The sequence below is a fragment of the Jaculus jaculus genome, chromosome 1 (genome assembly GCF_020740685.1).
Source record: "Jaculus jaculus isolate mJacJac1 chromosome 1, mJacJac1.mat.Y.cur, whole genome shotgun sequence".
NCBI lineage: Eukaryota > Metazoa > Chordata > Mammalia > Rodentia > Dipodidae > Jaculus > Jaculus jaculus.
Window position 1 is genome coordinate 260,305,682 of NC_059102.1, and position 22,324 is coordinate 260,328,005.

The 22,324-nt window shown below is 48.9% G+C and overlaps 1 protein-coding gene across 4 annotated transcripts in view; it reads right to left on the reverse strand.

Moving 5' to 3' along the window:
- Mfsd4a (major facilitator superfamily domain containing 4A) overlaps positions 1 to 11,311 on the reverse strand; it is a 35,552-nt gene extending 24,241 nt beyond the window's left edge. For all 4 annotated transcript variants that reach the window (XM_045142929.1, XM_004663540.2, XM_045142988.1 and 1 more), the window contains exon 1: positions 11,055 to 11,311. In XM_045142929.1, coding sequence (XP_044998864.1) covers positions 11,055 to 11,284 — 230 coding nt within the window. In that variant the 5' untranslated portion in view covers positions 11,285 to 11,311. The remainder of the gene's footprint in view (positions 1 to 11,054) is intronic.
- Positions 11,312 to 22,324: the final 11,013 nt, after the last annotated feature.

Here is a 22,324-nt window from a genome sequence, read left to right on the forward strand (position 1 = left end):
CCAGAGTTTCCCTCGGTGCTCAGCGGTCTCATCTGGTCCCATATCTGATTAAATCCTTTTATCAAAAGAGCTCTACTGATAGCCGCAGTTCGTTATTTTGTTATTTTCTCATTTCCAGGCTGATCTGTCGGGAGATTAGTGTTCACGACCCCGTCTGGTCTGTTCCCTCTCAGAACTTGATGGCGGCAGATCTGCTTCCAGGCTGGCATTAGTTAGGATGGAAGGAAGGAAGCTGGGATGGGGAAGCCTGCTCCGGTCCCTCCTGACTCATCTCTCTCTTCTCCCAGGCACTGCTCTGACAGTGCCCGGCCCTGGCTGCCCAGCCACCTGCCTGCCACGTGATGCGCACTGTGCCACAGCTCATCTGCCTCCTCTTCAGGACTGGCACAGAGGTGTGATGGCTCTGCATGACAACAGTGGATCTCTTCCTCTCCCTCCTCCCTTTCCTTATACAAGATAGACGAGGCAGCCTCCAGTGGTCTGGCTCCAGGGGTAGCCCTTCTCTGACGTCCACCCTCGAGTATGCCCCGGACTAGCTGTAGCGCACAGGACACGATGTTATCACTACCTCACTCACCAAGACAAGTACAAAACCTCTCTTGAAGAATTAAAACATCCTCATTATTCCCTTAAGAAACCCGGATGTCACATGTCTGTACTCTTAGCGTTGGAGAAGCTGAGCTAGGAAGATCTGGGCCACAGAGTGTTCAACACCAGCCTGAGCTACATAGCAAGACCTTACCTCAAAAATTTAAAAAATGGGGCTGGAGAGATAGCTCGGTGGTTAAGACACTGCCTGCAAAGTCTAGTGATCCGACCCAGGTTAGATTCCCAGTACCCACATAGAGCCAGATGCACAAAGTAGCGCATGCATCTGGAGTTCATCTGCAGCAGCTACAGGCTCTGGCATGCCCATTCTCTCTCTCCTTGCAAATAAGCAAATAAAAAATATTTTAAAAAAATACAACAAACAAACAAACAAAAAACAACCAAATTCTATATATGTAAGTAGAAGAACAGATTACAGGTAGGGGAAAGGCCTAAGCAAGGTCAAGGGAAGAGATTATATAAAAGAAAGGTGGCAGGGGGGAGGGTCAATCAAAATACACAATACTCTGAATAAGACATATGAAAAACTACTTTCTTGAATAACAGCACATCCAGAAGCCATAGATTGTTACTAGAACATTTTAAGTGCCAGGGATGGAATACCTTCCAGTGAGTTGTTGGCCAGGAAGGTCTCTGTTGCCTCCAAAACATTATAGGCTATTGCCAAGGCCCTTGGTTTCCCTTGAGAAACAGATGGTAAGACCCTATTGCTGAAAACTTCGCATGCCCGAGTGGAAAGTCACTGAGAAATCAAGCTGGTGCTGAGCAGAAAGCCTTCTACCTGCAGCCCAGCCAACTGAAAGCTGGGAAAAGCTGCACTGTAAGCAGCCTTGCGGGAGACAGAAGTCATCATCAGTGAAAACACTGGACACTGGAAGCCTTAAGTTTGGCCAGACAGGCCAAATGACCGAAGGAGTGCAATAGTGGCATGTCTGCTCTGAGGGAAACTGACTGCTCTCTAATTGGACTGGAGGCTCATTCTATGGGAGGGAATACATGCCTGGTACTGAAAACCTAATCAAAAGCCTGCAGCAAGGGAGGTTGTGAGCCTTAGGGGTATAAATCCTGCTATTGTCTGGCTAAATGTATATATTATTCTCACCAAGCTGCCCTGAAAGCACTACACTTAATGTTCATATTCATATATTAATGCTACTCTCACTTTTGGTAAGAGAGCTTCTCTTTACAGATGGTGGTGACCACTGGGGTGACCCCAAAAGACAGCATAGTGCAGCGAAGAATGGATGGAGGAGTGCTCAGCACTGAAACATCGCTATCCCACCCTCCAAGACTCAGGGTCCATTGCGGAAGGGGTGGCAGAAAGAGCCAAAGAAAGGGCACCACTCCTTACAATGCAACTGTCCAGACAGAAATTGGCCTCAATATCCACAACCTCACAGTGCCTAACAAAACCTTCACAAGACCCTCATAATAGGAGAAAAAGATGATAACATCAAAATAAAAGAGAGACTAATGGAGAGAAGGAGGGGATATGATGGAGAGCGGAGTTGTGAAGGGGAAAGTGGGGGAGGGGAAGGAAATATCATGGTCTGTTGTCTGTAAGCACAGAAGTTGTCAATAAAAACAACAACAATAACTGGGTGAAAGCTGAGGGTGTGGATCAGTGGCAGCATGCTTTCCTGTCATGCATGTCTAGCTTGCATGAATGAGGCTCTGAGTATGCGGGAGGGACTGCAGAGGGTACCTAGCGAACAGTGTTCAGCACAGCAGTCCATCCCGTAGCAAAATGCTAGGAGGACTGTAACAAGGAGGAACTACGGGGAGCTGTGGGAAAGGCAGGTGAGTAGTGACTGGCCCTACAGTGTACACAGAGCCGTGAACACTTGCTTACAGTGCCCCACACATCCGGTACTCATAACAATGGGTGAAGTAGATTTCAGACCTGTGTCCATCTGACCCATGAATGGATCCAGGCTAAGAAAGTAGCTGAAATGGCTGGAGAGATGGCTTAGCAGTTAAGACATTTGACTGAGAACCCTAAGGACCCAGGTTTGATCCTCTCCGCCGTACCCACGTAAGTCAGATGCACATGGTGGCACATGTATCTGGATGAACTTTGGTGCAATGGCTAGAGACCCTGGCATGCCCATTCTCTCTCTCTTCCTCTCTCTCGCTCTCTCCCCCTCCCATGCCTCTTTCTTTCTCTCTCTCTCAAATAATTTTTTTTTTTTAAAAGAAAGTAGCTGACAGATGCTGGAGAGGCCCAGGTCTTCTGACTTCATGTTTGTTAAGGTCCTGCTTCTTCATGGAGGAGAGGCGCCCCTGTCTACGTGTAAAAGGGCTGCTGCTGGGCCACTGGGGCTGGAAGAGCAGGAGTGTTAATAGACAGCAGGAGCCTGGCTCTCCAGAGCTCTGGATGGCAAGGCCAGGACGCAGTAGCCATCAGTCTCAGTCGGCAGGACGTGTCACCATAGCTCCGGATGCCAGATATTGGCACACTGGCTGCACTGGCAGCTTCCTAGGCCACTGGCTACAGCTTATGCCTATGGGATCCAGGCTTGAAGGCCCTGAGATAATGCTCAGTCCAGGCTGGAGACCGCGCTGGTGAAGTGAGACAGTGCTCGAGGCCTATTCTGCCACCTCCTGCAGGCTGGCCTGGGGAAAGAGACTGGTGACTTGTCAAGAGGCTGATATGAGAGTTTACCAGTTGTCTGATTGATGGTGGTTGCAGAAGTAGAGAGATAATAATCTAGAAGGCTGTCGGCATGGCGTGGTGATAGAGTACTTGATTGGTGTATGTAAAGCCCTGAGTTCAATCCCCAGTCACTCAGGAACAAGTTGACAAGAAGGTGCCTAGGGGAACTACAGAAGACTCAGAAGGGACAGGCTGAGGAAGGTTGGCATATACAGTGGGCTGTCTGTCCCAGGCCTGTTCCCTGTCTCATCTATACATTTTTCCTTGTCATTCTTAAGAAGAACAAGGGATGTCCACAGACCTTTTCATTTCATTTTATTTTATTTTGTCCAGACAAGTGACAGGAGGAACCAGGCCTGGGAATTCCCCTCCCTGTGTCTTCTGTCAGGCCCTGGGCTGTGATTTGAGCCTAAACCTACTGCGGCCCAGAAGGCTGAATCCACATTTGGTCTGGGTTCTTGAAGGCCAGAGGGATAAACTTGTCCCTAGCAAACAGAAACATCTGTGAGTTCACTGGGGCTGTTTGTGACATTCCAGAAGTCAGTTTGAACATATCATTCTTTGGGGTGCTATTCACAGAGCCAGACTAAAATGTATTGACTGCCTGTTTTAGATGGCTAAGCCAGGGCTCCTTCCAGGAATGTGGCTAATGGAAAACTACAGACTAATAATGCTGAAAGATGTTGTTATCAAGGACGAAGTGGGGTGTGTGGTCAGAAGACGGATCTAGTCACACTTCTGATACTTCCCAGTGGCAGGACCTATGAAAAGCCAGTTTTACACTTAGCCTATCTCTGAGCCTCAGCTTCCTCTGCTCTAAGTGGAGGTAGCAAGCTCTCCTTCTCTAGGCTGCAGGCAGTGGTCTCCCTAGTGCTCACCTCTCCTTACTGGTCCTGGGCTTCCCTAAAGTCAATAAAGGCCCAGAGGGCTGGTGGGATGGCTAAGTGGTCAAGGCATTTGCTTATAAGGCCAAAGGACCCAGGTTTGATTCTCCAGGACCCAGGTTCAATTCCCTAGGACCCACGTTAGCCAGATGCACAAGGGGGCGCACGCATCTGGAGTTCCTCTGCAGTGGCTGGAGGCCCTGGCACACCCATTGTCTCTCTCTGTCTGTCAAATAAATAAATATAAAGGGCCCAGAGCACCTGCTAGCAAGAAGAGGGCAGCAATGAGCTGGGCGTGGTGGTGCATGTCTTTAATCCCAGCACTGGGGAGGCAGAGGTAGGAGGATCACCATGAGTTCAAAGCCACCCTGAGACTACATAGTGAATTCCAGGTTAGCCTGAGCTAGAGTGAGACCCTACCTCAAAAAACCAAAAAAAAAAAAAAAAAAAAGGAAGAGGGCAGTGACCAGTGTCAGCTTGGGTCTTCCCATGCCCACCTCTGTTTCTGATGACACCCCGTCTGAGAGGCTCTGGGATAGGCTGCTTCTGTTCCCGCTTGCTGCTCCCGTGCAGTGTCCCTCCCACGGTGGCATGAGAGCCTGTAGGCCCTACTCACTTTTAAGATCAGGAAACTGAGGCCCAGATGGGAAGAGAATGGTGCAGAACTGACCACAGAGCACCAGAGTCTTGACTCCCAGTTGAGCCAAAGACCAGCCAAGTGCAGCTGCCCTTCCTTCCACTGGTCCTCGGCGGTGAATTTAGTGCCTTTAGAGGAGTCTCCCTCTTCTAAGGCCTAGGAAGCCTTTCAGGAAGCCCGAGAAATGGCCAAGTTACTCATTAATGGCTCCCCAACAGAAGGTACAAATGGGCGCCAAAGAAGGAGGGGCCGAGGTCCTCTTTCCTCCAGGCGGGCTGTGGCTCTGCTGCCCCACGTTGGCTGTGTGACCCTGAGCAGCGGCTGACCCCTCTCAGGCCTGGTTACCAGAAGAGAACAGGTGCATGATAATCGTGACACACGCCTGCCTTGGCCACCCGCTCTTGGCCTCCTGCTGCTGTGAAAGGGGTGGGGCTCCATGGTTCCAAAGAGGACGGGGTCCATCTCTGTGCTTCACCCCTGGGGCAGCAGAAGAACGCTGCTAAGGCTGAGGCCCAGCCCCAGGCCGCCTGGAATGGTTGCAGGGTCTGGGACACGGACATTCTCCTCAGGAGCTCGCTCCCTACGGCAGGGATGCTCAGGACTTGGCCTTTTCCTCTCTTCCCTATCCAGATAGACCATCTCCTTCGGTGAGGGCCAGGCCAGAGGGAAAGAGCACAGAACGATACAGGCAAAGCAGAGGCAGCCCTGGCCCCTGTGCACCCCAAATGAGCAAGCAGCCCACCTCTCTGAGCCAGCTCTGGGTAGAGAGTCTCTCTCAAGCCAGACTGATGAAGAAGACATGGGGCGAGGAAGCTGCCTATATCTCAGCCAGCCCCAGTCTCCTTACGACCCCTCAGCCTCTTCAGGGACACACTCCAGAGGAGCAGGTAAGCCTGTCTTTGGGGAGATCCTTATCTAAGGAAATTAGATTGTGCTGGGACTGTACCCTGTGCAGTCTGCATCCCCAGAGCCTGCCGGGTGCACCTTAGACCAGAACTGGACCTGCCCTGTGAGGTCTCTTTTTACCTTGCATGCTGGCTGAACGAGATGCCCTTATAGGGATCTACTACATTGCACTTATCTGACCATCTACTCATGGATATCTGGCTTGTTCATACACACAGACCCCCCTTTTAAAACAATTATGAGTAATGTTGCTATGAACATTCATATGCAAGTTTTTGTGTGGACAGCTTTCTTTTTTCCTCACAGGTATCTGTGAGTAATATTGCCAGGTTGATGGCAACTCCATGTTGAGGTGAGTCTTTGCCTATGCATGCTGAACCATCTGCCCAGTCTGAGATGAGTTCCTTAAGATTTATTTATTTATTTGAAAGAGAGAGGCAGATAGAGTGACTGGGTGAACCAGGGCCTTTAGCCATTTCTCAGGGCTTCTAGCCATTACAAACAAACTCCAGGTGCATGAGCCACCTTGTGCATCTGGCTTTTGCGGATACTGGGGAAACGAACCGGAGTCATTTGGCTTTGCTAGCAAGTGCCTTAACAGCTAAGCCGTCTCTCCAGTTTCCTGGGATGCTTTTTTGGTTTTTTGAGGTAGGGTCTCACTCTAGCCCAGGCTGACCTGGAATTCACTATGGAGTCTCAGGTAGCCTCAAACTCACGGCAATCCTCCTACCTCTGCCTCCTGAGTGCTGGGATTAAAGGCGTGCGCTACCACGCCCGGCTCTGGGATGTATTTTTAAATAAGAACCAATCTGGGGCAGTTGAAGGGACTTGCTTGCAAAACCTAATGATTAGCGTTTGATTTTCCAGCACCCATGTAAAGCTGGATGCAAAGTGACACATGTGTCAGTGAACCCAATGCACCTACAACCACGGGAGACAGAGCCGGGAGAATCCAAAGCTCACAGGCTAGCTACTGGCAGTAGTTTGCAGCAGCAAGACATCCTGTCTCACAGGAGGTGGAAGAAGAGCCCAGAGAGCTCGAGGCTGTCCTCTGACTTCCACACACATGCCATGGCTTGTGTGCATCCATGCACATAGCTACACATGCACATACGTGCAAATAAACAAGGAAAGAAAGAAACAGTCTGGTGCTGAACTCCCATGATCCTTTGGCATGCTGAAAGATAGACAAGCTATTGAAGAGACAAGCAGGCTTCCTGGAAGTGAGGCCAACTGTAGCCCAGCTCAGAGAGGGAACTGGCTGCGTTGTGCTCCAAGGACTGAAGGGGTCCAGTGACTTTAGAAGCAAGCGGCCTGGGGAGCCAGGTATGAAGGGTAGAAGACTCAGTTTGCTACAAGGTTTTAGCTGGGTCTAGGCAGTATGGGACTTGAAGATAAGAAGGAATTTGAGAGAGAGAAAGAAAGAATAAGGAAGTGTCACTCAGTAAATAAAGATGTCACTAAGCCCTCAACCAGTTAGTACAGGGGAGGAGCCACGGGGAAGTTGGCAGAAGTTGGAAAAGCTCTTAGGTCATCTATCTGCTGATGCCCCCATGATAAGTGGGTCTTCTAACCACCCAGGGTGGTTAGACAGGTCCCAAGAAACCAGAAAAAAAAAAACCCTAACCTTTTGTCTAGTTGCGTCTTCCAAATCCTGTCAAAGCACGTGCCCAGTCACCCTGCCAACTTACGTGGCTTTCTGGGTGTCTTCTCTTGGAAGGCTCTTTCTTTGTGCTAGGCATGATTTTCCTAGGAAAGTCTAATTCAGGATTTTTTTAAATTTTATTTTGGTCTTAGGGTCTCACTGTAGCCCAGGCTGACCTGGAATTCACTATGTAGTCTTAGGGTGGTCTCAAACTTGTCAATATTCCTACCTCTGCCTCCAGAGTGCTGGGATTAAAGGTGTGTGCCACCATGCCTGGCTTCAGAATCATTTTTTAAAAATACTTTTTTTTTGCTTGAAAGAGTAAGAGAGAGAGGCAGATGTGGAGTGGGAGAATGGGCACACCAGGGCCTCTAGCCACTGCAAATGGAACTCAGACACGTGAGCCACTATTTGCATCTGGCTTACATGAGTATTGGGGAATTGAACCTGGGTCCTTAGGCTTCACAGGCAAGCACCTTAACTGCTAAGCCATCTCTCCAGCTCCTAGAAACATTTTTATTTTGTAAATTTTATTTGTTAACTTGAGAAAGGGGAAGAATATGGGCATGCCAGGCCCCTTGCCACTGCAAACAAACTGCAGATGCATGTGCCGTGTTGTACCTCCTGTTTTACATGGGTAATGGGGAATTGAACCTGGGTCAGCAGGTTTTGAGTGCAAGCACCTTTAACTGCTGAGCCATCTTTCCAGCCCCAAGTTCAGATTCTTGTGGCTGCAATGGCACCTTTCTTCCTCCTGCTGGGTCTGAAGATGGCCTCCTTTATGGTTCTAGGTTTCTGTCTACGCTAGGGGTTGGGGAGGAAGACTGGTGCACCCTGAGCATCTGCTCTAACATCTGAACTTTCCGTGAGTTGTTCCCCCAGTGCCTGCCTTTTGGAGGCATTCTAGAAGCCCCCTTTGGCCCAGGGTCCTCTGATTAGGCTAAGCAGTAGGCATGATTCTAAAGAAGAAGGCACTGCCGGATTCACTTCTCTGATATGTCATTCACCATTCTCCCCCACTTCCTCGCAACAGCTGGCCCTCCAAGATTTGTTAAGGCAATCCACCACACCAGAGTGCCAACCTGGCACACTAGCTGGTAATCACTTAAGCTGAAAAGCACTTTCATGCAGGAACATTAACATTTCAACAGAGACAGACCAAGCTGTACGGGAAGCTTCAGAGGCCATATCAGAGCTGGCAGAGGTTGTATTCAGTGAGTGGGGCAGGGTGCCCTGAGAGCCGCTCAGAGTCAGGTGCAGGGACACTACAGCCTACACCCAGTGTCACCTCTGCAACCCTGCTTGGCTCTTGACCAAAGAAAAAGGTTCTTGGTGGCATTTTTTTTTTCTTGGGGGTGTGTTGAGAGGACTGAAGTTCACATTTTAAACCTGGAGGCCCTATCCCACCCTCCAAGATTCCAGCAGGAAGTCCCAGAGGTCCACCTTGCCTTCTCAGGAGGTGCCACAGCTTGGCTAATGAAGATTCACGGGACGGTCATCTCATGCATGGGCTTCAGGTGCAGGGTTGAGCCTGGCTGCTCATTAGGCAAGAGCTGCTACCTAGGTGTCAAGAGTCTACAGACAACTGCCCAGGTTCAAACCCACGAACAGCAGAATGTGGGACACGTTCCCTCCCACCCATCATCCTTCCTTCTCTCTCTCTCTCCTTTCCTTCCCTTCTCCTCCTTCTCCCTTTCTGACTTTTTCTTCCTTTCCTCCCTCCCTCCCTTCCTCCCTCTCTTTCCTTCTTGCTTGCTTGCCTTTTGAGACAATCATACTGTGTAGCCCAGGCTGGCCTCCAAGTAGAGCTTCTCCTGACTCAGCCGCCAGAGGTCTGGGATGACTGCACCCAGCTGAATCACCCAAGCCCTCCACGGGTCAGCTTTCTTGTGCATAAAACAGAGGCAATGGCACAACTTTACAGACTTGCGGGGAAGATCAAGTGGGTTGAGACACATCTGGCACAGACTTCTTGTGGATGGTTAGTGATTGTTGCCACTGGCATTGCTGTGGTTTCCTGCTGCAGGACCCCCCTCTGTTGCCTGGTGGATAGGGCACCCTGAGGGAGGAACAAAGCTAGCCAGGAAGAGGTGGCCCGGTTGGGTGTATATCTCTGCCCACTTCAGAAACGCAGTCCTGTTAATCTGTCATTTCCAACTATCCTCAGTCCCCTTCCTGTTTGTATTATACATGTTCCAAACACGCTTCAGGTAAGGGAACTCCTGTAAGGAAAAATACTGAAACATGACACAAGGAGATGCCTGTGACAGCTGGAAGTGCTCAGTGGTACAAGGCTGGCCTGGCATGAATGAGGCCCTGGGTTCCATTCCCAGCTTATTAAACAACAACAAACCCACCTCTGACATCCCGAGGTGCTCTCTCTTCCTCCCGATTACATTTCTAGGCAGAATGGATTTGAAGCTTTTTCTTAATGTTTTCTGAATTCCTGTACATCCGATTCCCTTGAAAATCTACCAAAATACTGGTGTGTACAGGAAGATTAGCTTCTGAGAATTATTCCATTTACAAGAGGGTTTAGGGAAGATGAAAATCGGCGCAGTCTAGTTGCTGGTGTGTGTGGCTCTGGGCGGACTAAAGCTCAGGTCCACCCGCACTGACACCTGTCCTGTCTGTTCCCACTGGCTGCCCACCTGAAGGAGTGGGTCCAAGGGTGCCTCTGCCCAGAATGGCCCTGCTTGAGGTTTCTCTGAGTCAGCCTACCCAACTGTGGTTTTCTTCTCAAGCCAGTTGCTGCTTGAGTCTCTGCAATCCAGGAAACAGCTCCCGGAGGAGCTATGATGAGGGAAGGCTCACTGCAGCCTCTGGGTGTGCAAGTCATCCGTCCCTTCCCTGGCTCTAGGTCTCTGTTCCCAGTTTTCAAGAGAGTAAAACCTACTGCCTTTCCCCAAAGGGCCCTGGAAGGGTTCCTGCTCAATTAGCCAGAAGGATACTCTGTGAAAGTACTCCCCTGACTCTGTCCCGGCAGCAGCCAGAGAGCAAGAACAAGGTGGAGGGGGAAGGAGAGATAGAGAGTGCCCGTATTACCGAGCTCTGGATAAGAGGTTCTGTCTCCCTAACTGGCCCTAGCTGGATGTGTCTCCGAGGCCTAAGGGCTCTGACTGTATGGGCCAGAGCAGAACCACAAAGATGCCACCAGCCCCACCGCCACCTCTGCAAAGGGGACAGCCTGTGCCCGTCAAGGTGGAGCTAACTATGAGTCAAGCCCGGCTCTTCTCGCCCCAGCTTAGTCAAATCCCAAGCCAGCCCTGGCACCCAGCACTGCCCCTGAGCTAGCACCCCCGCTTATCTTCCCACCGCCCTGCCAACTCTGCCCCCATGGCAACTACGGGCTACGACAAATCTCAGAGGATCAGCGCAAGAGGGGTCCCTGGCCACCTCTGCAAACTCCATCACTTCTCCCGCCAGCTGTGGGCCGGGGCGTGGGCATCAGGAACTGGTTCTACTCTCTCACGGAGGTGAGTGACGACAAATAAATGACACAGAAATCACCTTCAGTCTCGAGGGAGTTTTCCCAGGAGAGCTGGGGTTGGGGGAAGGAGCCCAGCTGGCCAAGCTTGGTGGTGGTGGTGACAGAGGCTCGCGGGCGGCGGGGCGGGGTGGGGGACAGGGACAGGCTGGCTGGGGGTCGCGGGTTGGCAGGCCGGGGGGTTGGGTGGCGGTGGTGGAGGGGGCGCGCGCGGGGCGCGACACACTCACGTCCTCTTGAAGACGCCCCCGAGGGCGCTGCCCAGCAGGAGGCAGAACTGCTGCGAGAAGAAGACCCAGGAGATCTGGGGCAGCGAGCTGTGCGTCTGGCAGCGCAGGTCGAGCAGCGTGGGCCCCAGGAAGGCGATGCACAGGCCGAAGCTGAAAAACACGCTCCAGTAGGTGAGCGTGGGCTGCAGGTTGCGGCGGAGCAGCTCGGACACGCGGCCGTCGCAGCCCATGGCTCGGGCCGGCTGCTGCTCCGAGCGAGCCGCGTCCCGGGAGTGGCGCGCAGCCCGCCCGCCCGCGGGAGGGAGGGAGGGAGGGAGGGAGGACCAGCCGGCGACGGCGGGCAGGCGAGGACGACGCCGAGGAGGACGAGGACGAGGAGGAGGAGGAGGAGGAGGAGGAGGAGGAGGAGGAGGAGGAGGGCCGCCCGGCCCGGCCCCGCCTCCCGCCCCGCGCCAGGACGCCTCCGCGGCCCGCGCCCAGCGCCACGCACTGGCTCGTCCTCCCCAGCGGCCGGAACCAAGCCTGGGAGCCGCCAGCCCCGCTCCCCGCCCTCGGCCCCCGCGTGCCCGCACGGTGCCCACACGCCCTAAGACTGGGCGAGACAGGTGGACTTCGAGGGGCCGCCAGCGCCGCCCTCCCTCTCCCACCTGGAGGAAAACAGTCTCCACCTTGGTAGATACCCGGGGCGTTCGTGGGCACCTCGTGGACTTCAGCACATAGGCTTTTGGGAACAACTCCCTCCTCCCCGCAGAAAATGAAGTCTTCTTTTTTTTGTTGTTACTGTAGTTTTGGGGTGCTAGGGGTTGAATCCAAGGCTTTCAGCATGCTAAGCAAGTATCCCCAGCTCCAAAACCAGATCATTTTCACCACTCTAAACTTCATGCGCGTGGAGGCGGGCAGTCCTGTCCCCATCTGTCCATCACGGATGCGAGAGGTGGCCATGTTCTGTCCACATCGCATCTGTTGACTTTTTCCAAGTTGAGGGAGAGGTTGGGGAGAGACAGCAGTGACTTCCAGGATTCCCAAAGGAATACTACATAATACTCTAGGGAACGAACTCTTTTTTTTTTTTTTTCTCCTTCCATTGAAAAAGGCCTGGGCAGCTGGCAGTGGGTTGTTAAGACTCCAGGACCCTACTGCTATGGTCCTAAGGGAGCTGGGATGTGATTCCTGCTTCGGACCCCAGGGGCAGAGTAGTGAGCTCCTTCAGTGCCACCTTTGCCCAGGTATTCCAGTAGTGGTGGGAGTCGTGACATTATGCCCACTTGTCACCACAGGGACCAGAGATGAATGTTCCTAGGAAGTGTTTGGTTGTGTGTCCCCAAGACAACTTGGCATGAGGTGAAGGTCTTGGTATGAGGTGAAGGTAACCAACTTCTCTTGCAGGCAGGGCTACCTCAGTGGTACCCTGGCATCTGCTCCACCCTGTCCTGGACTGTGTGCATTAGAGGACAGCTCCAAAGTTCCCGTGTTCAGTCAATCTGTGGCTGATGAGGAGTCCTTGCTGAATGATGACAGGCCCGGCCTGTACAGTACTTGTAATAAAGAACAAAATTATTCTCTGGAAGGCTGGAGAGGTGGCTTAGCAGTTAAGGTGCTTACCTGCAGAGCCATATGACCCATGTTCAGTTCCCCAGTACCCATGCAAAGCCAGATGCACAAGGAGGTGCATGTATCTGGAGTTCTTTTGCAGTGGCTAGAAACCCTGGGCACTCATTCTCTCTCTCTCCCCCTTTCCCTCCCTTTTTCTCTCTCTCTCTTAAATAAATAAACTATACATATATATATATATATATACATATACATATATATATATACATATATATATATATATATATATATATGTTTTTATTTATTTGAGAGCGACAGAGAGAGAAAGAGGGAGAGAGAGAGAGAATGGGTGTGCATCTGGCTAAGGTAGGTCCTGGGGAATCGAGCCTCGAACCAGGGTCCTTAGGCTTCACAGGCAAGCGCTTAATTGCTAAGGCACCTCTCCAGCCCACTATATATATATCTACACACACATACATATATACATATTGTTGCAGTCCGGTTCACATTGCTGTTAGAAATCACCCAACCAAGAGCAGCTTCTGGGAAAAAGAGATTTATTTTGGCTTACAGGCTCGAGGGAAAGCTCCACGATGGCAGGGGAAAACGATGGCATGAGCAGAGGGTGGACATCACCCCCTGGCCAACAGAAGGTGGACCACAGCAACAGGAGGGTGTGCCAAACACTGGCAAGGGGAAACTGGCTTTAATGCTTTAATACCCATAAGCCGGCCCCCAACAATACACTCCCTCCAGGAGGCATTAATTCCCAAATCTCCATCAGCTGGGAACCTAGCATTCAGAATACCTAAGTTTATGGAGGACACCTGAATCAAACCAACACACACACACACACACACACACACACACGCACATATATATATATATATATATATATATATATATATATATATATATATATGTATGTATGTATTTAAGTATCTTCTGGAAAGCCGGGCGTGGTGGCGCATGCCTTTAATCACAGCACTCGGGAGGCAGAGGTAGGAGGATCGCCATGAGTTAGAGGCCACCCTGAGACTCCTTAGTGAATTCCAGGTCAGCCTGGACTACAGTGAGACCCTACTCAAAAAAAAAAACAAAAAAAAAAAAAAACAATATCTTCTGGGGAGAACCCCAAGTCATAGGTTTCAGCTTTGGAGTCCTGTTGTAAAATTCCACAACCACAGGAGCCCAGAGTTTGGAAAAATAGCCTCCTTTCCCCCATTGTCCCTTAATCCTGTGAAATGCAGTGCCCTCTTCTTGACAGATGTCTCTATGGATAGGGACCTTACTTGTCTTTTCCTGGAGACCTGCATCCATTGTGAGTCAACTGTGGGTAGGAGGGGTCTTCCACTTAACTGAAATGCTCCTCCCTGCACCGTGTCCCCAAGATTGCACACAGAATGAACCAAACTTCCTGCTTGAACACGTTAGTCCTTCACACACATGACCTTGCCCCAGGGATTTCATTCCAGAACATTTGGAATTCTTTCTATTTCTGGATGGTACATCCTACCTACATGGTCCTACCGACCAGCTCCTTTGCCACAGTGACAATGACAGTTCACAGTGTTTGGAGTGCTAGAAATATTTTGTAGCACAATCTGGGTGGAGATTAGCCATTAATCTCAGAGAACAGCACCCTCATTATACTGTGTTTTTTTTGGCATGCTGAACAATGTGATCTAAAGAAAATTAGAAAGCTTTAAGATGCCTAGAATCAAGACCCTGTATTCCTTCCCTTCCTTTCTCCTTTCCTCCTCCCCTCTTTAGAGCCCTCCCCTTTCCTTCCCTCCTCACTTAAGATCTTTAAAGTGTTTTATTATAAGTCACACTGCAATATAATAGTAATTTGTAAATTTGTAAAAAGAAAGAAAAAAGAAAGTCAGTAGGACCATGTAGCTGGGATGTACCATCTACAGATATAAAGGAAAATAGTAAAAACAGGGCTGTAGAGATGGCGAAAGGCACTTGTTTGCAAAGCCTGCTGGTCTGGGTTCAATTCCCCAGTAGCACAAAGCTATACGCAAAGTGTCACATCACCTGGCTTTTTGTTTGCGGTGGCAAGAGGCTCTCACATGCATGTGCACACGTGCACACACATGAGCAGAAATGAATCAATTTTGGAAAAATAAACAAAAAGAAAGTAAAGCTAGGCAAAAATGAGTAGTGACCCCCTACAGTGAATACAACAATGAACCTCCACCCCAAAGTCAGAAGACTGCTGGGTGCTGAGCTGTTTGCGTTCTTGGGTGAGGAGAGCAGTACAGTGATGAGGTGGTCTCTGCTGCCCAGAGGGAGGCATGACTGGATCTAGGAACTGGAGCATAGGACAGAAAGGTCCTATATTGTCTCCTTTACCTCCATCTCTTCTGTTCTCAAGCTTCACGGACCATCCAATTCCACCTGAAAATTTCAGACTCAGAAATTAAAATTCAGAGGACTTTACTTGGGAGCTGAGAATTGCAGCTGAGGAAACAGATGACACAGCCCTGAATGAGTGATCTGAGGGACACATTGTGCAGGACTTAAGGGGAAAGAGAGGGGCTGGAGAGATGGCTTAGTGGTTAAGGTGCTTGCCTGCAAAGCAAAAGGACCCAGGTTCCCTAATCCCCAGGACCCATGTAAGCCAGATGCACAAGGTGGGGCATGCATCTGGAGTCCAGTTGCAGTGGCTAGAGGCCCTGGTGTGCTCATCCCCTCTCTCCCTGTTTCTTTGTCTTTCAAATAAATAAAATATTTTTTTTAAAAAAAGGGAAAGAGAAACTGAGGCCAGAGGAAACCCTCCATGTTACATGGAAGGGAGGATACCGGCACAAGGATGACACCTTCACACTAGACTAAACATCCCAGGGCTGAGCATGACTGCTTGCTGGACTGGCTTCAGGTGTAATGTCCGTTAGTCATTTGTGAAACTGTTACAGCTACAACATCCAATAAAAGATGTTATTAGCTTCCAGGCCTTGGCCCGGTTCAAAGGTTCTCATTCCTGTATCATTTTCATGCCCGGTTTAAGAATTCCCTTTCCTTAGCTGAGTATGGTGGTAAATGGCTTTAATCCCGGCACTTGGGAGGCAAAGGCAGTAGTTCAAGTTTTCTCAGCTACATAAAATGTTTAAGGCCAGCTTGGGCTACATGAGGCCCTGCCTCAAAAAAAAAAAAAAAAAAAAAGTAAATAAAGCAAGCAAGAACCTTTTCTCAGGCAGCAGTCTAATACATACATACACACACACACACACACACACACACACACATATACTGGGGCTGGAGGGATGGCTTAGTGGTTAAGGCGTTTGCCTGCAAGGCCTAAGGTTTGATTCCCCAGGACCCACATTAGCGAGGTGCACAAGGGGCACACATGTCTGGAGTTTGTTTGCAGTGGCTGGAGGCCCTGGTGTGCCCATTCTCTCTCTTTCTCTCTCTCTCTTTCCCTCTTTCTTTGTCAAATAAATAAATAATAAAAACATATATACACCCTGGCTCTGCAAAGTTCCCCCAGCTCCATTTTAAAGTGTTCCTCAAGTGACTTTTGGGGATGGAGAGGTGGCTTAGCTGCTAAGGCGCTTGCCTGTAAAGCCTAAGGACCCAGGTTCGATTCCCCAGGACCCACATAAAGCCAGATGCACAAGGTGGCACATGCATCTAGAATTTGTGCCCATACTCTCTCTCTCCCCCTCCCTCTCCCCACTCTTTCAAATAAATAAATAATTAATAAAATACTTTTTTTTAAATTTTTATTTATTTATTTGAGAGTGACAGACACAGAGAGAAAGACAGATAGAGGGAGAGAGAGAGAATGGGCGCGCCAGGGCTTCCAGCCTCTGCAAACGAACTCCAGACGCATGTGCCCCCTTGTGCATCTGGCTAACGTGGGACCTGGGGAACCGAGCCTCGAACCGGGGTCCTTAGGTTTCACAGGCAAGCGCTTAACCACTAAGCCATCTCTCCAGCCCAATAAAATACTTTTTTAAGTGAATTTTTTTTTGTTGTTTGTTTGAGGCAGGGTCTCACTCTAGCCCAGGCTGACCTGGAATTCACTGTGTAGTCTCAGGGTGGCCTTGAACCCACAGTGATTCTTGTACCGCTGCCTCCTGAGTGCTGGGATTAAGGGCGTGAACCACCACACCTGGCTAAAAAGTGAATTTTTTTCATAGTTTCCTTCTGGACTTTGGAAACCTTCCCCAGTAAATTCTGCATGTCTTCAAATCAACTATTGTCCAGCTTGTCCTGTTGCTGCTGGCCTCGACCACCTCACCGGAAGCGTCAATTCTTCAGAATGACCTCCTGAGGTCTTGAGTCCCAGAGGGCAGTTACATCAGTTCTAGCTCTCTGTCCTCACCATCACCCGCCTCACATTGAAGGATGCCAGGAGCTGGTTATTTGTACAGCATCTTTGTAATTACTTTTAGTATTATATAATTATACATTTATATATCTTATCTTCCAATCAATCCAAATACGTTCCCAAGGACAAAGGCTGTACTTTTTCCTCCTCCTCTTCATTTTGCTGTTTTGTTCAAGACAGTTAGTTATTTTTTGTGTGGGGTTCGAGGTAGGGTCTCACTCTAGCCTAGGCTGATCTAGAATTCACTGTGTAGTCACAGGCTGACCTTGAACTCATGGTGATCCTCCTACCTGTGTCTCCCAAGTGCTGGGATTAAAGGTGTACACCTCCACACCTGGCTACTGCTTACTTTAAAAAAATATATTATTTATTTATTTATTTGCAAGCAGAGAGAGAGAGACAGAGAAAGAATAGGTGTGCCAGGGTCTGTAGCCATTGTGAATGAACTCTAGACACATATGCCACTTTGTACATCTGGCTTTATGTGGGTACTGGGGAATTGAGCCCAAGCTGTTATGCTTTGCAAGCAAGAGCCTTAATCACTGGGTCATCTCTCCAGCCCTGTTGCTTACTTTTGAGACGGTATCTGGTCGGACATAATATTCACAGGTTGACCTCCAACTTATAGCAATTTTTCTACCTCAGCATGCCAAGTGCTGGGTTCAGAGGTGTGTGCCACAAATGCAGTCTCTACTTTTCTTTCTGTTGTGTATTTAAATGTCTATTCTTGGGACTTAGTGGTAGAGCACTTGTCAGTCATGTGTGTGAGGTCTCTGGCCATCGTTGAACATGAGGCCACCACTCCCCCACCTCAGGACTTTATCTCGACTGTTGCCACATCACTGCCCTCCTGGTTGGAGTGTGCAGCAAGCTTTGGAAGGCTGTATGTGAGGTTGGCAAGAGAAAGGTGGCAGAGAGCTTGTGCTTGGTGCCAAGAACTGCACTTGAATAGTCCAGCCGCATTACCGCACGTGAGCACAGACAGAGCCGAGATGGGTGTATGCACAGAGCCTCCCTTACCAAATATCCGGATGAGCTTTTAAAGCGCTTGGCTTGAAAGGAAAGAAGGGAGTGTCCCTGCAAGTGCCAAGGAGGATAGGAGTGAGGGGAGGAGGTGAGATGACCCCAAAAGATCTTATCATCATCCCAGTGGCTATAGACACTCTGAAGAGGCATTTAATGGGTGCTAATATGTATTAGTGGTTAAAAGTGCCAGTTAAAGTCAGCCTAGCTTTGAGAGTCCAAAGGACTCTGAAATTGTGTGGTAGAATCTCCCACTATCAAGTGGCATTCCATGGTCAGCATCCCTGTCGGAAGCCTCTCAGTCTTAGTCCAGATATGCCCAGGACCAGCGTCAGAGGGATCTTACCTTCAGAAGTTGAGACTCGGTGTGATTCTGTCTAAAATGAGAAGAATTGTAGGTCCCTCTGGGAAAAAAAAAAAAGTCAACAATATGCAACACAGGAGTGGGCTCCCCACCGATTCTTCTTCTTATTAACAACACAAACCGCTCTCCTGGTGTGGCTCTCTGTGATGAGGGCTAGCAAAACGTGCTGTTAGTCTGGCACATGTCCCAGGAACTTGCTAGAAATGCAAATTCTAGTCTTGCCCCAGACCTACTGAGTCAGAAACTGGGAAAGAGGCTCAGCATTGTTTTTAAACAGCCTTCCAGGGGATTTAGAGGCTAAGTTTTGAGAATCTCTGCTTTAAGATCTACAAAGACAAACTATTTACTGTTCTACAGTCTACCAATCAGTACTTGAAGACACTGGATGCTTTTGTTCCCAGCATCTCAAATAATGTTCACTACTTCCTTCAGCCACTCCTCATTTGCCACATATTTCCCTGGTCACTCTCATCTCACGACCATGCCATGCTCTGATGAACCAGCTGCCTTTTAAAAAGGGTGCTCCCAGACTAGAGAGATGGCTTAGCAGTTAAGGCATTTGTCTGCCAAGTCTAAGGACCCAGGTTTGTTTTCCCAGTACCCAGGTAAGCCAGATGTACAAGGTGGCACATGAGTCTGGAGTTCATTTGCTGTAGCTGGAGGCCCTGGCCCACCCATTCTATCTCTCTCTCTCCTTCTTTCTCTCTCTAATAAATAAATTCAATTTAATTTAAAAAAAATGTTGCTCCCAGCACTGTCCCCAGGGCTCCTGAGGGCTGAGCAATGGGTTTGTAATATATTTGTTGTCTCCTTATGGGCATTCTGCTTGTGTGTGTGTGTGTGTGTGTGTGTGTGTGTGTGTGTGCGCGTTCTACTACTCAAAGGATGACCTAGAACTTCAGATCCTCCTGCCTCCACCTCCTGAGTGCTGGGATGAGAGGTGCATGCCATCACACTCAGGTTATAGTGTTGGGGATGGACCCCAAAACTGTATGTGTACTAGTTGCTAGGCAAGCACTCTACTAGCTGAGCTACATTTTTAGCCAGTCCTGGATCTTTCTTTTCTTTTCCTTTCTTTCATTTATTCTTCTTTTTTTAGACAAGGTTTTGTGTAACTGAGGGTTGCCTCACACTCTATGTAATCAAGGATGACCTTGAGCTTTTAGTCTTTCTTCTTCTCTCTTTCAAGTGCTAGGATTACAGGTCATGCACCACATACATAGTTTGGGATTTTTTTTTTGTTTTTATTTTTTACTTTTATTTCTATTTATTTTGACAGAGGGAGGGGGGGAGAGAATGGGCATGCCAGGGCCTCTAGCCACTGCAAACGAACTCCAGATGTGTGCGCCCCCTTGTGCATCTGGCTAATACAGGTCCTGGGGAATTGAACCAAGGTCCTTTGGCTTTATAGGCAAGTGCTATAACCACTGAGCAATCCCTCCAGCCCTAGTTTTGGAGGAGGATCACCATGAGTTTGAGGCCACCCACCCTGAGACTACATAGTGAATTCCAGGTCAGCCTGAGCTAGAGTGAAACCCTACCTCAGGCTGACCTGGAATTCACTATGTAGTCCTAGGATAGCCTCAAACTCACAGCAACATTCCTACCTCAGCCTCCCAAGTGCTGGGATTAAAGGCATGCACCATCATGCCCAGTTCCTGATTGCTCCTTTTGTAAAAAAAAAAAAAAAAAAAAAAAAAAAAGTATTTTATTTATTTATTTGAGAGAGAGAGAAAGAGAGAAATAATGGGCACACCAGGGCCTCTAGCCACTGAAAATGAACTCCAGACACATGTGTCAACTTGTGTATCTGGCTTATGTGGGTACTGGGGAATCAAACCTGGGTTCTTAGGCTTTGTAGGCAAGTGCTTAACCACTAAGCCAAAGCCATCTCTCTAGCCCTTGTTTAATTTTCTTCTTATTTTATTTTATTTTTTTATTAACAACTTCCATGATTATAAAAAATACCCCATGATAATACCCTCCCTCCCCCCACCTACCCCACTGAAACTCCACTCTCCATCATACCCCTCCCCATCTCAATCAGTCTCTCTTTTACTTTTGATGTCATAATCTTTTCCTCCTCTTATGATGGTCTTATGCAGGTAGTGTCAGGCACTGTGAGGCCATGAATATCTAGGCCATTTTGTGTCTGGAGGGAGCATGTTGCATGCAGTCCTGCCCTTCCTTTGGCTCTTACATTCTTTCCACCTCCTCTTCTGCATTAGACCCTGAACTTTGGAAGGTGTGATAGAGATATTGCAGTACTGAGCACTGTGGTCATTTCTTTCCATCACCATGATGCCTTCTGAGTCGTCCCAAAGTCACTGCCATCTGAAAAGAGAAGATTCTCTACCAAAAGTGAGAGTAGCATTAATATAAGGGTGTGAACATTAACAGAAGTGCTTACTGGGCAGTTTGATAAGCATAGTATATACATTTAGCCAGACAGCAGCAGACGTTACACCCCTAGGGCTCATGACTACCCCTGTTTTAAGTTTTCAGTATCAGGGATGTATTCCCTCCCATGGAGCGGGCTTCCAGTCCAATTAGAGAGCAGTTTGTTTCCACCATGACAGACATGCCACTATTGTACCCATTGGCTCATTGGACCTGGCGGGCCAAATATAAGGCTTGCAGTGTCCACTGTTGAGTATCTTCACTAGTGATTTCTCTTTCTCCCATTGAACTGCATGCATTCCAGATTTCTGTCAGCTTGTTTAATTTTCTGAATGAAGTGAAACTTCCATATATTAAAGCAAACAATAGGGCTGGAGAGATGGCTTAGCAGTTAAGCACTTGCCTGTAAAGCCTAAGGACCCCGGTTCGAAGCTCAGTTCCCCAGGTCCCACGTTAGCCAGATGCACAAGGGGGCGCACGCGTCTGGAGTTCGTTTGCAGAGGCTGGAAGCCCTGGTGCGCCCATTCTCTCTCTCCCTCTATCTGTCTTTCTCTCTGTGTCTGTCGCTCTCAAATAAATAAATAAATAAATAAATAAATAAATAAATAAATAAAATTTTTTTAAAAAGCAAACAATATTAGGGGACTAGCTGGATGACTTTTGATGTATGTACACACTTGTGTGACCAATGCTGTGTTGTCCCCCTCCTACGCCCACTGATCCTCTTCCTTTTCCCAACTTGTCCCCTTTGATTTTTGAGCGTGTGTGTGTGTTTCTCAAAGGATTGCTTATAGGAGCATGGATGAAAATTTATTTACAGAATCATGGGCACCTTACCAGTGGCTACACCACTAACCTGTTAACCATTAACTGCATATAAATCCTGAGACCCTATGAGCCCATACTCCATGTCTGGATATCGAAGGGTCCAGTCTTGCCCCTGTCAGACCGAGAAGTCAGCCTTCTCTACCGCTCCCTCCTCACTTCTTCCAGCTCACACATTCTTTCCATCCATTCCCTCTTCTGTGACATTGCCTGAGCCACGAGGGGATCCCTATAGGTGTCCCATTTAGGGCTTCAGGGCTTGAGCACTGAGCCACCCTTATTTTCAGAACTTTGATCAGCTATGAGTCTCTACAGTCACTACTGACCACTGCAAAAATAAAAAAATAAATCAGGGCTGGAGAGATGGCTTAACGGTTAAGAGCTTGCCTGTGAAGCCTAAGGACCCCGGTTCAAGGCTCGATTCCCCAGGACCCAAGTTAGCCAGGTGCACAAGGGGGCACACACATCTGGAGTTCATTTGCAGTGGCTGGAAGCCCTGGTGCGCCCATTCTCTCTCTATCTCTATCTGCTTCTTTCTCTCTCTCTCTCTCGGTCACTCTCAAATAAATAAATAAAAATGAACAAAAAGTTGTTAAAAGTAAATAAATCAAAAAGCTTCTCTGATCAAAGCTGACAGCAGCATTTACCGATGGACATAAACATGGTGATTTAGGGCTGGAGAGATGGCTTAGTGGTTAAGGTGCTTGCCTGTAAAGCCAAAGGGCCCAGGTTCGATTCCCTAGGACCTATGTAAGCCAGATG